The 17,169-nt window shown below is 44.6% G+C and overlaps 1 protein-coding gene across 5 annotated transcripts in view; it reads left to right on the top strand.

Moving 5' to 3' along the window:
• Positions 1–17,169, top strand: part of LOC118377499 (2-oxoglutarate dehydrogenase complex component E1-like) — a 58,249-nt gene that overhangs the window by 27,835 nt on the left and 13,245 nt on the right. Inside the window, exons 1-10 of one of the 5 annotated variants that reach the window (XM_052521557.1) lie at positions 68–143; positions 444–546; positions 7,131–7,175; positions 12,245–12,360; positions 12,448–12,602; positions 14,551–14,697; positions 15,804–15,894; positions 16,026–16,205; positions 16,335–16,463; positions 16,559–16,738. In XM_052521557.1, the coding sequence (XP_052377517.1) occupies positions 486–546; positions 7,131–7,175; positions 12,245–12,360; positions 12,448–12,602; positions 14,551–14,697; positions 15,804–15,894; positions 16,026–16,205; positions 16,335–16,463; positions 16,559–16,738 (1,104 nt within the window). In that variant the 5' untranslated portion in view covers positions 68–143; positions 444–485. Of the gene's footprint in view, positions 1–49; positions 144–443; positions 547–7,130; positions 7,176–12,244; positions 12,361–12,447; positions 12,603–14,550; positions 14,698–15,803; positions 15,895–16,025; positions 16,206–16,334; positions 16,464–16,558; positions 16,739–17,169 lie in introns of those variants that run through there. The other 4 variants (XM_052521554.1, XM_052521558.1, XM_052521555.1 and 1 more) reach the window with 4 other exon arrangements.

Raw genomic sequence — 17,169 nt, 5'->3', positions numbered from 1 at the left:
TTATATTATACACACACACACTGAGTGTCATTGCACTGTATGTGTCTAGGTGCGGGGGCACCACATAGCCAAGCTGGACCCTCTGGACATCAGTGTTGTAGACTTTGATGAGGCCCCAGTAATGGTGGGCTTGAAAAAAGTTGGTGAGAAACGTGCACCCGCCTGCCTCGCCTCGCTGCCGTGTGTGTGCCAAGTCTGATTAAGCTACTAATTTTTTTACCTTTCTGATTGATTGTCTTACTTTCTTCTTCCTCTGTCCTCCCTTTGTTTATTCTTTATCTTTTTCTCTTCTTCCCTCCCTCTTGCTTTCTGGATTTATTTTGTCTTTCACCTCTTTTTGATTTTTCTTTCCTCCCCTCTGCTATCTTTTGCGGTTTCGTTTATTTTTCATATTTGAATTTGTCCCCTCCCTTCTTCCGAACTTGCCCCTTGCCCCCCTGTAGATTCGGGGTCACCACGTGGCACAGCTGGACCCTCTGGGCATCATGGCTGCCATCGACCCAGGCCCTCCCCCCTCTGACATCATCACCTCCAATGACAAACTGGGTGAGGAGAGGAGGGGAAGGGTTAAGGGGTAATTGAGACTGACAGGTTTTAGGCCTTAAATATAGTCTGTCGCCACATACTGTATCTAACCCTAACCCACACCCCTATCCTCACCCTCCACATGGTTTAACCCACCTGTCACCAGCCTGTCACCCAACTATGTCATTTCCTTAGCGTGTACTATAACACACATGCTGCTTCTTCCAGCAGTATAGTAAACTATATATTTGTCTGTGCTAGTGTTGCATATGCCATGGGTAAATATTGCATGCCGCCATTTTGTTTCATTCATTCTCACTCACATGTAGGGCACAAAGTCAGATTGTCGCACTGTTAAACCATGGGATCTAGTTATGTCTCCAGTAGGGATGCACAATATATCGGTGAACATATCAGAATCAGACGATATTAGCTAAAAATGGCAACATCGGTATCGGCCAGTCAAAACTGACGTGCATACCTATATAACGTAGGTAGATTACTTAATGACGCCCGTAAAATTTTGCACTACACGTGCAACACAGCCCACAATGTCTGCTGTATGGATCGAGCAGTCAACAATTCCAGCAGTACAACACAGCATTCCTAACCTAGTCCACAATGTCTGCTGTGTGGATCGAGCAGTCAACAAGTCCAGCAGTACAACACAGCATCCCTAACCTAGTCCACAATGTCTGCTGTGTGGATCGAGCAGTCAACAAGTCCAGCAGTACAACACAGCATCCCTAACCTAGTCCACAATGTCTGCTGTGTGGATCGAGCACTCAAAAAGTCCAGCAGTACAACACAGCATCCCTAACCTAGTCCACAATGTCTGCTGTATGGATCGAGCAGTCAACAAGTCCAGCAGTCAATTGAAAGATAAATAACATTTCAGCGAGGCAACTCAAAGGCGAAATCCAATAATGCCAAGATAATGGGATTCGTTGCCCTTGACAATCAACCGTTCTCTGTCGTGGGTGATGTTGGCTTTCACAGCTGGTCAAGCACCGGTACACGTTGTCCTACCAGAGTTACACAGTAATAGCGTCACTGCTATTAGCTTCACGACATACTATGCAAACAAGCAAACACCGGCCACGAACGATGGGTTTACAATACCGCGTTGGTAATAAGCATCATTTGTTCAACTGCAACTTCTGGGGTAGCTAGCTTTAGCCTGGTACCTAGCTAGCACCAATACAACCAACCTGAAAAGAATGACCAGTAGAAACTGCAGTCATTTTCATTTTTCTTAGCAATGATTTAGGAATCCTTGTGAGTAAGTATTAGCTAGGTAGCCACTTGTTGTTCGCCTATTGAAATTGAACTTCAGTTCATGAAAATAAATAGCTAGCCAGCTACTTAACCCTGTTCCCAAAGCTAACGTTATAAGCAGCCAGCTACTTAACCCTGTTCCCAAAGCTAACGTTATAAGCAGCCAGCTAGCTTCACCTGGCTAGTCAAGCTCGATCGGACCGGGTACCCCAGGTAATCTTAGCTTTCATTTCATACAGTCGGGAGGAACTACTGGATATAAAAGCAACGTCAACTCACCATCATTACGACCAGGAATACGACTTTCCCGAAGCGGATCCTCTGTTTTGCCCACCACCCAGGACAATGGACTGGATCCCAGCCGGCGAACCAAGACAACGACGCCGTAAAAGAGGCAGACGAAGCGGTCTTCTGGAAGGCTCCGGAGACGGGCACATCGCGCACCGTTCCCGAGCATACTACTCGCCAATGTCCAGTCTCTTGACAAGAAGGTAGATGAAATCCGAGCAAGGGTAGCATTCCAGAGAGACAAGCGACTGTAATGTTCTTTGCTTCACGGAAACATGGCTCACTCAAGACACGCTATCGGAGTTGGTACAGCCAGCTGGTTTCTTCACGCATCGCGCCGACAGAAACAAGCATCTTTCTGGTAAGAAGAGGGGCGGGGGGTGTATGCCTTATGATTAACGAGACGTGGTGTGATCATAACAACATACAGGAACTCAAGTCCTTCTGTTCACCTGATTTTAGAATTCCTCACAATCAAATGTCGACCGCATTATCTACCAAGAGAATTCTACCAAGAGAATTCTCATCGATCATAATCACAGCCGCATATATTACCCCCCAAGCAGACACATCGATGGCCCTGAATGAACTTTATTTGACTCTATGTAAACTGGAAACCACATATCCTGAGGCTGCATTCATTGTAGCTGGGGACTTTAACAAGGCTAATCTGAAAACAAGACTCCTAAATTCTATCAGCATATCGATTGTGCTACCAGGGCTGGTAAAACCCTGGATCATTGTTATTCTAACTTCCGCGACGCATATAAGGCCCTCCCCCACCCTCCTTTCGTTAGAAGCTGACCACGACTCCATTTTGTTGCTCCCTGCCTATAGACAGAGACTAAAACAGGAAGCTCCCATGCTCTGGTCTGTTCAACGCTGGTCCGACCAATCTGATTCCACGCTTTAAGATTGCGTCGATCACGTGGATTGGGATATGTTCCGCATTGCGTCAAACAACAACATTGACGAATACGCTGATTCGGTGAGCGAGTTTATTAGCAAGTGCATCGGGGATGTCGTACCCACAGCAACTATTATAACATTCCCCAACCAGAAACCGTGGATTGATGGCAGCATTCACATGAAACTGAAAGCGCAAACCACTGCTTTTAACAAAGTCAAGGTGACCGGAAACATGACCGATTACAAACAGTGTAGCTAATCCCTCCGCAAGGCAATCAAACAAGTTAAAGCGTCAGTATAGAGACAAAGTAGAGTCGCAATTCAACGGCTCAGACACAAGAAGTATGTGGCAGGGTCTACAGTCAATCACGGATTACAAAAGGAAAACCAGCCCCGTCGCAGACCAGGATGTTTTGCTCCCAGACAGACTAAACAACTTCTTTGCTCACTTTGAGGACAATACAGTGCCACTGACATGGCCCGCTATCAAAACCTGTGGACTCTCCTTCACTTCAGATTACATGACTAAAACACTTAAACGTGTTAACCCTCACAAGGCTGCAGGCCCAGACGGCATCCCCAACCACGTCCTCAGAGCATGCGCAGACCAGCTGGCTGGTGTGGTTACGGACATATTCAATCAATCCTTATCCCAGTCAGCTGTTCCCACATGCTTCAAGAGAGCTACCATTATTCCTGTTCCCAAGAAAGCTAAGGTAACTGAGATAAACGACTACCGTCCTCACTTCCGTCATCATGAAGTGCTTTGAGAGACTACTCAAGGACCATATCACCTCCACCCTACCTGACACCCTAGACCCACTCCAATTTGCTTACTGCCCCAATAGGTCCACAGACGATGCAATCGCAACCCCACTGCACACTGCCCTAACCCATCTGGACAAGAGGAATACCTATGTGAGAATGCTGTTCATCGACTACAGCTCAGCATTTAACACCATAGTACCCTCCAAACTCGTCATCAAGCTCGAGACCCTGGGTCTCGACCCCGCCCTGTGCAACTGGGTACTGGGCTTACTGACGGGCCGCCCCCATGTGGTGAGGGTAGGTAACTACATCTCCACCCCGCTGATCCTCAACACTAGGTCCCCACAAGGGTGCGTTCTGAGCCCTCTCCTGTACTCCCATGACTGCGTGGCCATGCACGCCTCCAACTCAATCATCAAGTTTGCAGATGACACTACAGTGGTAGGCTTGATTACAAACAATGACGAGACGGCCTACAGGGAGGAGGTGAGGGCCCTCGGAGTGTGGTGTCAGGAAAATAACCTCACACTCAACGTCAACAAAACAAAGGAGATGATCGTGGACTTCAGGAAACAGCAGAGGGAACAACCCCCTATCCACATCGATGGAACAGTAGTGGAGAGGGTAGTAAGTTTTAAGTTCCTCGGCGTACACATCACGGACAAACTGAATTGGTCCACCCACACAGACAGCGTGGTGAAGAAGGCGCAGCTGCGCCTCTTCAACCTCAGGAGGCTGAAGAAATCCGGTTTGTCACCAAAAGCACTCACAAACTTTTACAGATGCACAATCGAGAGCATCCTGTCGGGCTGTATCACCACCTGGTACGGCAACTGCTCCGCCCACAACCGTAAGGCTCTCCAGAGGGTAGTGAGGTCTGCACAACGCATCACCGGGGGCAAACTACCTGCCCTCCAGGACACCTACACCACCCGATGACACAGGAAGGCCATAAAAATCATCAAGGACAACAACCACCCGAGCCACTGCCTGTTCACCCCGCTATCATCCAGAAGGCGAGGTCAGTACAGGTGCATCAAAGCAGGGACCGAGAGACTGAAAAACAGCTTCTATCTCAAGGCCATCAGACTGTTAAACAGCACCACTAACATTGAGTGGCTACTGCCAACATACTGACTCAACCCCAGCCACTTTAATGATGGAAAAATGGATGTAAAAAATGTATCACTAGCCACTTTAAACAATACGACTTAATATAATGTTTATAATACCCTACATTACTCATCTCATATGTATATACTGTACTCGATACCATCTTGCCTATGCCGTTCTGTACCATCGCTCATTAATATATTTTTACGTACATATTCTTCATCCCTTTTGTAGTTCTTACCGCGGGATGAAATCACCTCCCCAGTCAGCCTATTGTGTGTATTGACATTCATATTGCACTGCACATCTTTACCTCAAGATTGGGGATCAATGAAATGTGGTATCAGTCTACTCAATACCCAATATATTTTTCCCAACATCCTCCTCAGAGTTATCAGACTCCAAAACATCCACGCAGTTTTGTTTTTCCTCAATAAATGTGGCTCAATTAACAGTTGTTTCAGAGTCCCGCAATAAGAGCTACGGTGCTAATGTTCTCTTGGTGTCATTGAATAGACTGATATGTAATTGATCCACAATCCATAGGTAAGGCTGTACAGTGAAATAATGCCCCCAATGCAATTCTAAAGTATAATACATCCAGTGTGATTACAACAGATGTTTGTGAAATTAAGAAATTATTATTTCTTGTGGATTTTATATAACATCCTTCCAACCTCGTTTAGCATGATCTATTCAATTATGCCATAATTCTACTATCTGTATAAATTTGCATCACTGTCAATGACACTTTTATTTTGAAGGCTAACCACAAAGTCCACTATTATGCTAATACTTATTGTGGCCTGCGTCACATAGATGGGTTCGACCCCCGACATGAATCAAATACGAATTGTCTTATAAATTAGGGTTATTTTAGATGATGACACCTAGCTATATAGTTAGCTAGGTAACTATAGCTACTGAAACAGATTATATCGTTTTGCTATGTTTTGGGGGAAGAACTTTGTTTGCATCAATGAGCTAGCTAGCTTTCTTTATGACCAGCACTGTCGATGCACGAGACAACTTTACCAGCATCATTTACCAGCATCATTTACCAGCATCATAGCATACGTATCGATAAATCGTTGTGACATATGAAATACGAGTGATAGTGTAATCAATGTGTATTAACTACGGTAAAAAAAATTATGAACACGTTAAATTATTATTTGAGGTGCAGTCATATTCAGGTCCTGATTGGTCAACAAGCTTATTTGACACGGCATCCAAACGACATTCCATAGTATGAGAAATCCTGGTTGAGAATGACACGACTGAACAAATGAACAATGAAACAGCACATCAAGTAAGTGAAAGAAATAGGTTTTGATTATGTTTTACTGGTAATGGGGACATACATAAATGCCAACAAAATAACTATTTGGTCTGTGTGTGTGTGTGTGTAACCTTTATTTAACTAGTCAGTTAAGAACAAATTGTCATTTACAATGATGGCCTACCCCGACCAAACCCTGACGACCGCTGGGCCAAAACGCAGCTAAAATTTTAAATATCGGTTATCGGTACCGGTATCAGGTTTTTTTGGCAAGGAAAATATCTGATATCGGTATCGGCCAAAAATGTCATATCGGTGCATCACTAGCTTCCAGGCATACTGTTATCTAATCCCCCCTTCCTCCTGCCTGGGTAATCTCTAGGTTATGATCTCTGACAGAAAATGGTCACTGAGAGTGTGTGTGCATGTGTGAGTGCATATGCGTGTGTACTGAAAGGGTTACATAGTTTAAAAAAAATGTGATTACATGGAATTTACAGTTGGCCTATTGCTAAGTGGTGTTGGGGTCCTAGATGTATCTTCTGCACTCTTAGAAAAAAGGGTTCCAAAAGGGTTCTTTGACTCTCCATAGGATAACTCATTTTAGATCTCTTTTGGGTTCCATGTAGAACCCTCTGTGTAATGGGTTCTACATGAATCTCAACAGGGGTTCTACCTGGAACGGAAAAGGGTTCTTCAAAGGCTTATCCTTTGGTTCTGTGTGACTCAAACTGGTATTGTTGAGCTTCAGTAGTGTGTCTGACTGGCTGACTGACTGGCTGTCACTTTTCGCTGATGTCAACAGGGCAATGGGTTTGTGTGTGGGTTTGAGAGACATCTGTGGGTGTGCACCAGAATATGTGTGTGTGTGTGTGTGTGTTCGTGCGTGCGTGCGTGTGTGTCACCAACCTCTTTGTGTGTACGTTCCACTAACCCATATGTGTGTGTCTCTCTCTGTGTCCCCCAGACCTCTCTGGGTATAAAGAGCGCCTGTATGATCTTACTGCTGAAGGTATGGACACAGCCCCTAGACTACAATATACAGGATCCTTTACTTCCTTTTTAGCTCTGCTACAGCTCTGCTGCTGCTGCGGCCTGGTTCCAAACCCATACCATGGCCCTGTCTCTGCGTACTTGTTGTCTATGCCCCTAAGACTACGCTCTCAGATGGAGAAGCAAGGGCCTAGGGATCAGGTCACAGTATTGGTTTTCGAACTGGACCTAAGGATTTCTCTGTAGCTTTCAGGTGATATTTCCCAAGTCCCACTGATGAGTGATGGTAGGATAGTTCCCTAGTTTTTATCTCTTCTTTTATCTCTCCTCTGTGTGCAGTTTATTGTCGAAGAAAAGTTGTCCCAAGTTTATTTTCCTGAAGTAATCACGATTAATAGCATTGGGCCAATAGTCAAAAGGTTGCTGGTTCGAATCTCGAAGCCGGCTAGGTGAAAAATCTGTCCATGTGCCCTTGAGTAAGGCACGAAACCCTAATTGCTCCTTGAAGTCGCTTTGGATTAGAGCGTCTGCTAAATGACTCAAATGTAAATGTGTGTCCTCAGGGTCAGTGAGAAGGCTGTGTACCTCAGGGTCAGTGAGAAGGCTGTGTACCTCAGGGTCAGTGAGAAGGCTGTGTACCTCAGGGTCAGTGAGAAGGCTGTGCACCTCAGGGTCAGTGAGAAGGCTGTGCACCTCAGGGTCAGTGAGAAGGCTGTGCACCTCAGGGTCAGTGAGAAGGCTGTGTACCTCAGGGTCAGTGAGAAGGCTGTGTACCTCAGGGTCAGTGAGAAGGCTGTGTACCTCAGGGTCAGTGAGAAGGCTGTGCACCTCAGGGTCAGTGAGAAGGCTGTGCACCTCAGGGTCAGTGAGAAGGCTGTGCACCTCAGGGTCAGTGAGAAGGCTGTGTACCTCAGGGTCAGTGAGAAGGCTGTGTACCTCAGGGTCAGTGAGAAGGCTGTGTACCTCAGGGTCAGTGAGAAGGCTGTGTACCTCAGGGTCAGTGAGAAGGCTGTGTACAGTGAGAAGGCTGTGCACCTCAGGGTCAGTGAGAAGGCTGTGTACCTCAGGGTCAGTGAGAAGGCTGTGTACCTCAGGGTCAGTGAGAAGGCTGTGTACCTCAGGGTCAGTGAGAAGGCTGTGCAGACATGTCTCTCCGGCTGCCTCAACACTTTCACTTGATTAGATTTAATCTGCTTGGCTGGATTCCCACCAGTCTCTAGTAAAACAAGTGACAGAGTGTTAGAGAATAATGCCTTGTTGAATTTTTATTAACACAAGGTCATATTAGGGAATAGTGTGTGCGTGTGTGTGAGTGCGCTGGGTGATAGTGTGCGTTTTATTAGGTCAAATCCTGTTAAGTAACCCAGTGAGCTGGCTGACTGAACCTGAATCTCAGATCCAGTGGCGCCTTGCCAACCTGTTGCTGGCACACGCACACATACTGTTTGGTCCTAGGGGGAGCCCAGCTGGGGGGGGTGAGAGCGAAAGAGAAAGAGACTGAGCATTACTGTGTCTGAGGACATTCTGGGCTGTGCCGAGTCAATCCATTGAGGTTTGGACTGTTACTCGTACACCTACTAGGAAATCACACACACACACACACCTACACGCTATAAGATTCCTTCTGTGATAAAACGTGTATTATACACGTATTGGCTAAAAGTATAGACTTTGACCTATAGTCGTTCTGTTAAACTAACTGTCCAGTGAAAATATATCTTCTACAAAATAATATTCTGTTAACTCGTACCCAAATAATGTTGTTGACTCATCCTATACTCACATTTGTGGCCAAAGCATAAATAATTAAACATTTCAAAAACCCCACCTCAAACTTGTATCTCAAACAGACCCGTTTCAAAAATACCTGCTATTTCCTAATAGAACATGCTGTCATGTTGTCTCATTGGCTGAGCTGGCCAATCAGCGGTCTACTCGCATGAATATTTTTAATGGCGGGTATATGCCTACACCATTCTGTTGTCAGGGGTACGCAGTTCGCCCACACCATTCAAACACCTAAATGTCATATTGTAAATAACCATAGGTATCTGGAAACACTGGACAGTTACTGTAACATAACAGAAACATCTGTTTAGATCATCAGTGCAGCACTGATGCTAGCGATGCTCCTCGGCTTTACACACTCAAGCATTACAGACGTACAGTGTCTTCAGAAAGTATTCACACCCCATTGACTTTTTCCACATTTTGTTGTGTTACAAATTGGGATTCAAATGGATTGAATTGTAATTTTATGTCAACGATCTACACAAAATAATCTGTATTGTCAAAGTGGAAGAAGAATTCTAACATTTGTAAAGAAAATTATGGAAAATAAAACACTAATATATCTTGATTTACTCCTGAACCTATTTAGGCTTACAATAAGAAAGGGGTTGAATACTTATTGACTCAAGACATTTCAGCTTTTCATTTTTAATTAATTGTGACCGACCGGTTCGATTCGATCTTATGTAGCAATCTTACATTGCATAAAAGATCTTACATTGGATAAAAGTAGAGACTCAGAGCTACACAATGGTATATCAGACACTACAGATTAGGAACAATGGGCAAGTAATTCTGCTTTGAAAGTTGATAAACTTGTTACCCCACTTTTGAGAAAATGGCCCTTGAATGTTTTGGTACACCTACTTCTTTGTCTACACCCATTCAGTATCATTCACACCCGCTCAAGCCTTAGTCCCACCCATCTCTTTAAGGATTCACATGTGACTCCGTATGCTAAACAGAGTGAGTACGGTCGTTGTGTGCTAAACAACCAAAGATTTCAAGACTAAGTTAGCGTTAAGTTAGCTGGCTAGCCAGCTCAAATAATGAGCATATCATATAGCTGACAACGTCTTAACTTTAGCTAATTTGTATTCATTATTTCAGGAAAATAAACTCACAATAAGATCATTATTTACAAGTCAATGCCAAGCTAATTACATAAAATAGCTTATGGTTGTGAGTGTGATTAAAATAAAAATCAGGGAATTCTACCAGAGAACTTGAACACCTTCTCTTTGGCCTAACGTTATATCCTAATCTGACTTTGGTGCAGGTCATGTTGTTCTTCACATTACTGTCTCTGGTAAACACACACTATATCAACATGAAAATGTATTTGTCACATTGCAGAGGATACAGAAGGTGTAAACGGGACAGTGAAATGGTTACTTGCATAGTGGAGTATTTTGTTTAGACATGTAGCTAGCTAGCTAAACAATTAACCATAGTCACAACTCATAACGTCACTACCCTGCATGAATCTGCAGGTAACTAAAGCTAACCAACTAGGTTCAATGTTAGCTAGTTGGCTAACATTAGGCTATTACTAGCAATGCTCTGCGAATACGAATAATATTACTACACACAAGTAACGTTAGCTAGCGAGCCAGCTAACAGTACGCTTTAACTTGCAATGAAAATGACTTTCTGACAAAATTAGAAATATATAATATCTTAAAATGTAGATAGATAGACTGTCGTAGTCGTATACATGGATGAACGCTTGTCCCTCTCTGTCACAGATAGTTGATGTAATCTGGAGACAGGTGTTTTATATAACAGCTTTTCCCTCTCTGTCACAGATAGTTGATGTAATCTGGAGACAGGTGTTTTATATAACAGCTTGTCCCTCTCTGTCACAGATAGTTGATGTAATCTGGAGACAGGTGTTTTATATAACAGCTTGTCCCTCTCTGTCACAGATAGTTGATGTAATCTGGAGACAGGTGTTTTATATAACAGCTTTTCCCTCTCTGTCACAGATAGTTGATGTAATCTGGAGACAGGTGTTTTATATAACAGCCTTCTGTGTTCACTTTTTGACTCCCTCCACATATTTGCAATCAAACACCAGAATCTCCTTAGCTCGCTCTGTTTCCACCGGACATTCCACTGATTTCAAGACTCGGTCCTCCAGAAAGTGGAGATCCCAACTCATCTCTATCGCATGTCCAGCCCATCCATTATCTCAGCCAATCATTGCTAGCGGGAAAGTTCCTGTCTTTTTCCATGGCTAAACCAACTAGGCTCGTAATTGAACCATTTTATTTTGTATTTACAGATGGCAAACAAGTTTGTTATTAAGGCCACATGAAAGTTTATGTTTCAGAAGGAATTTCTGCAAAAAAAATGAATTTTGATAAAAAAATGTTTACGTTCCAATTCCTCTCCTGTGAAGTAGTGATGCGTAACATATGCCTAGTTTCCTGAAACAAGGTCCCATTTCTAAACTTTTTTATAAACTTTATACACATAATTCCACTTTGACATTATGGGCTATTGTGTGTAGACACAAATTTGCAATTTAATCTATTTTAAATTCAGGCTGTAACACAACAAAATGTGGGAAAAAAAAGTCAGGGGGTGTGAGTACATTCTGAAGGCACTGTAGTGGGACTCTGCTGACTCTGAGACAGCCTTTCACGTCCACGCCATTCCCTGCCACCATTTTGTAGTTGCATCATCACTTACCCCTTCGTTCCAGAAAAGGAATTGTTTTTGTCACCCCTCCATCTCTCCCCACCACCCCTCTTCATCCTACTGCTGACTTTGTTATTTCACCATCACCTCTTGCTGTTTCTTTTCCTCTCGCTCTTACCTCTTCCTCTCTCTCTTACCTTTTCCTCTCGCTCTTACCTCTTCCTCTCTCTCTTACCTCTTCCTCTCGCTCTTACCTCTTCCTCTCTCTCTTACCTCTTCCTCTCTCTCTTACCTCTTCCTCTCTCTCTTACCTCTTCCTCTCGCTCTTACCTCTTCCTCTCGCTCTTACCTCTTCCTCTCGCTCTTACCTCTTCCTCTCTCATATGCTCTGTCTCTCCCGTCTATCTCGTGTAATGCAATAACCCTGTCAAACTAACCAATCAATGTTGTGCTTTTTAGGATGTCTAAATAACTATGATATTGAGTGGGTTTCATTCTGATGTTTAAATTACCCTTCCTTCTGTATCATCTCTGTACCAACTCTCTCTCTCTGTTTCTCTAACTCTCTGATCACCTCTTCCTCTCTCCATTTGTCTATTATGTTTTTATACCCCCCCCCCCTCCCACCCATCTACATGGTAACAATGGCAGAGTTCTATGGTCTGGATGAGTCCGACCTGGACAAGGTGTTCCGGCTCCCCACCACAACCTTTATAGGGGGCAGCGAGAGCACTCTGCCCCTCCGAGAGATCATACAGCGCCTCGAGGTAGATCCGACGCATTGCACACACTCACTGCTTGCAACAAAAACTCCCCGCGCACACACAGACGCACTGACCTCTCCTCTCCTCTAGATGGCGTACTGTCAGTCCATTGGAGTAGAGTTCATGTTCATTAATGACCTGGAGCAGTGCCAGTGGATCAGACAGAAGTTTGAGAGGCCAGGCATCATGCAGTTCACCCTGGAGGAGAAGAGGACCCTGCTAGCCAGAATGGTTCGATCCACCAGGTCTGTCTGTACACCGGTTTCACATTCAAAACAATAGTGCGTGCATATTTACCTATTGTTCAGGTTACAAAAAAATGGCACAAAGAATAAAAGGAATTCCTTTACTCTGTTGCTCCCGCAGTTTATTGCATAAAAGCATATTGCTATTACCACATTTCATGTGCTATGATATGTTTAGTGTGATGCACATAGCTGGACAACATACTACACTTCCACACCTCAGCCGCAGATGGCAGCAGCAACCGGTTTAAGTGATGTGCTCCGCCAGGAAGCCTTACATTTGACATTTTAGTCATTTAGCAGACGCTCTTATCCAGAGCCACTTACAGTTAGTGCATTCGTCTTAAAAACCTCTTAAGGATCGTACCCTTTTTAAAAACATTTTCGCCTAAAATGACTTACCCAAATCTAGCTGCCTGTAGCTCAGGACCTGAAGCAAGGATATGCATATTCACCTAAAATGACTTACCCAAATCTAGCTGCCTGTAGCTCAGGACCTGAAGCAAGGATATGCATATTCACCTAAAATGACTTACCCAAATCTAACTGCCTGTAGCTCAGGACCTGAAGCAAGGATATGCATATTCACCTAAAATGACTTACCCAAATCTAACTGCCTGTAGCTCAGGACCTGAAGCAAGGATATGCATATTCACCTAAAATGACTTACCCAAATCTAACTGCCTGTAGCTCAGGACCTGAAGCAAGGATATGCATATTCACCTAAAATAACTTACCCAAATCTAACTGCCTGTAGCTCAGGACCTGAAGCAAGGATATGCATATTCTTGATATTATTTGAAGGAAAGCAATTTGAAGTGTGTGGAAATGTGAAATGAATGTCAATGAATATAACACATTAGATCTGGTGGAACATAATACAAACCAAAAAAACATGTGTTTCCTTCTTTTCATCATCTTTGAAATGCCAGAGAAAGGCCATGATATAATATTAGAGTTTAGAGGCCATGTAGATTAGCAGTGTATGTGCAAAGTTTCAGATCGATTCAGTGAAGCGTTGCAATACTGCACAAAAGTTTGATCCAGAGAAGCATTGCAATACTGCACAAAATGTTGTATCGAGTCTGCCCAAATGTGCCGAATTAGTCAGTTGATACATTTTCAAGTACATAACTATAGAGAACATACAAAAATGATATGGTAATAAAAAAATTTAAGTTTACACACTCCCAGGAAGGTCATACATGATGAAAAATGAGCATCGCTACAGAAAAGACACTAACCTTCACACATCTAGATGGCCGGGTCGGGATGGGTGTGGTGCCAGAAACAGCAGGGGTTCAAACTTTAGAACCCAGTTAATCAAACAACGCTACATTTTATCTCTGGAACCCTCAGGATGACAAATCAGAGCAAGGCTACTGAATGTAAATGCATTGTTTATCTTCAGAGGTGCAAGTGTTACTTCACAAAAGCCTTCATAATTACTCAAGTGTCCTCCTCTCTGTGAGAGAGGACCGAAGCCTCTCAGACGGCCTTTGTGTTAGTTAACCTCTTTAGTTGGGCCTTTTTGTAGGTTGGTTTTTGTACATATATTTATTTTGTCACCATGAACATGAATAACCTTCTTGGGCTGGCCGACCGAGAGGTTAAGACGGAGCTGGCCCTGAACTCGGTAAGTTTGCTATCTCCTCCGTCTCCTGGGTACATGTACATACGACATGGTCCGGACACTTCTACGTTCACACTAAAGCACACACCTAGTCAGGTCACAGAACAATTAGGCAAGGTCCCCTAGACAAAGTGAGTATAGTGTAACAGAAGATTGTCCAATCGATTCCGTAAACACTTCCACCTATCAAATCCTCTCAGATCTCCTCAAATGCACAGAGCGAAAGGGCTATTTGAAATTGGGAATAGGGTTCATTTCTGGACTTGGTGACATAGGTTTAACTTCCTGTTTAACTTCCTGTTTCCTGTTGGCAAGGTTTGAGGAGTTCCTCCAGAGGAAATGGTCATCAGAGAAGCGTTTTGGCCTGGAGGGCTGTGAGTCTCTCATCCCGGCCCTGAAGACCATCATCGACAAGTCCAGCATGAACGGAGTGGAGAGCATCATCATGGGCATGCCTCACAGGTACTGTTACCACATGCACACCAATCACAGGCTGCCTCACAGGTACTGTTACCACATGCACACCAATCACAGGCTGCCTCACAGGTACTGTTACCATAGAAACACCAATCACAGGCTGCCTCACAGGTACTGTTACCACAGAAACACCAATCACAGGCTGCCTCACAGGTACTGTTACCACAGAAACACCAATCACAGGCTGCCTCACAGGTACTGTTACCACAGAAACACCAATCACAGGCTGCCTCACAGGTACTGTTACCACAGAAACACCAATCACAGGCTGCCTCACAGGTACTGTTACCACAGAAACACCAATCACAGGCTGCCTCACAGGTACTGTTACCACAGAAACACCAATCACAGGCTGCCTCACAGGTACTGTTACCACAGAAACACCAATCACAGGCTGCCTCACAGGTACTGTTACCACAGAAACACCAATCACAGGCTGCCCCACAGGTACTGTTACCACAGAAACACCAATCACAGGCTGCCCCACAGGTACTGTTACCACAGAAACACCAATCACAGGCTGCCTCACAGGTACTGTTACCACAGAAACACCAATCACAGGCTGCCTCACAGGTACTGTTACCACAGAAACACCAATCACAGGCTGCCTCACAGGTACTGTTACCACAGAAACACCAATCACAGGCTGCCTCACAGGTACTGTTACCACAGAAACACCAATCACAGGCTGCCTCACAGGTACTGTTACCACAGAAACACCAATCACAGGCTGCCCCACAGGTACTGTTACCACAGAAACACCAATCACAGGCTGCCTCACAGGTACTGTTACCACAGAAACACCAATCACAGGCTGCCTCACAGGTACTGTTACCACAGAAACACCAATCACAGGCTGCCTCACAGGTACTGTTACCACAGAAACACCAATCACAGGCTGCCTCACAGGTACTGTTACCACAGAAACACCAATCACAGGCTGCCTCACAGGTACTGTTACCACAGAAACACCAATCACAGGCTGCCTCACAGGTACTGTTACCACATGCACACCAATCACAAGCTGCCCCATGTGTAGCTGAAAGTGGTTCTCCCTCTCTCCACCCTTCTCTCTCGCTCTATCTCTCCAGGGGGAGATTGAATGTGTTGGCTAATGTGATCCGTAAGGAGCTGGATCAGATCTTCTGTCAGTTTGACTCCAAGCTTGAGGCTGCTGATGAGGTAAATCCTACAGCTAGCAGAGAGCAAGGTCCTGTTCATTAACCAAAAAAAAAGTCAAATGCTGTCCATTGCGTACCCTAAAGATCACGACTCTGGTAACACAATATGGAAAGTGAATAACCCCCCCTCAGGGTTCTGGAGATGTGAAGTACCACTTGGGGATGTGGCACCGGAGGATCAACCGGGTCACTGATAGGAACATCACACTGTCACTCATGGCTAACCCTTCCCACCTGGAGGCTGTGGACCCCGTGGTGCAGGGCAAGACCAAGGCTGAGCAGTTCTACTGCGGGGACACAGAAGGCAACAGGGTAAGTACACACACACACAGGCAGGCAGACAGACAGACAGGCAGGCAGACTGTGTATGTATTTGTATGTTTTTTGGGGTTTCTGTCTGTCTGTGTGTGTATTTATATTTCTGTTTGTGTGTATTTCCAGGTAATGTCCATCCTGCTCCATGGTGATGCAGCGTTTGCAGGCCAGGGGGTTGTCTATGAGACCTTCCACCTCTCTGACCTGCCCTCCTACACCACACATGGCACTATTCACGTGGTGGTCAACAACCAGGTGACACATGCACGTGCGCGTAGGCACACACGCACACACACACACACACCCTTCCATTAATTTAACTTCCCTCTTTTCTCTCTCCCTCCCTGTAGATTGGTTTCACCACTGACCCCAGGGTGGCGAGGTCATCCTCTTACCCTACAGATGTGGCCAAGGTGGTCAACGCCCCCATCTTCCATGTCAACGCTGACGATCCCGAGGCTGTCATGTACGTGTGTAATGTCGCCGCCGAGTGGAGGGCGACCTTTCACAAGGACGTGGTCGTCGACCTGGTGAGTGTTTCCTGACCAGGGTTGTGTTCATTAGGCAGGAAACAGAGGAAAACAGACTGAAACAGGGAGGGACCAATTAGAGACTTGTCCAATAAGAATCAGGTGTTTGTAATGGTCATAATGAGGTGATAATTATAATAGGGTTATTAAGCAGACATCTTTAGTGACTTACCGAATGACACTTTCTATAAATAAAGGGACTAATGTGTGACATCAGGGGGGGAGAGAGAGAAGGCTTTATGTACATTTAAATATGATTTTCTTGCAACTTCACATGTGTATTTACAGGAATAAGAGTCTAGATGAGACCACAACTCCGAGCAACAACTTCACATGTGTATTTACAGGAATAAGAGTCTAGATGAGACCATAACTCCGAGCAACAACAAAACATCTACATGTCATTCAAAATGTCACATGAAACATGGACA

Source organism: Oncorhynchus keta, chromosome 6 (genome assembly GCF_023373465.1).
Source record: "Oncorhynchus keta strain PuntledgeMale-10-30-2019 chromosome 6, Oket_V2, whole genome shotgun sequence".
NCBI classification, from domain to species: Eukaryota; Metazoa; Chordata; class Actinopteri; order Salmoniformes; family Salmonidae; genus Oncorhynchus; species Oncorhynchus keta.
This window is presented reverse-complemented; position numbering and strand designations above follow the sequence as displayed.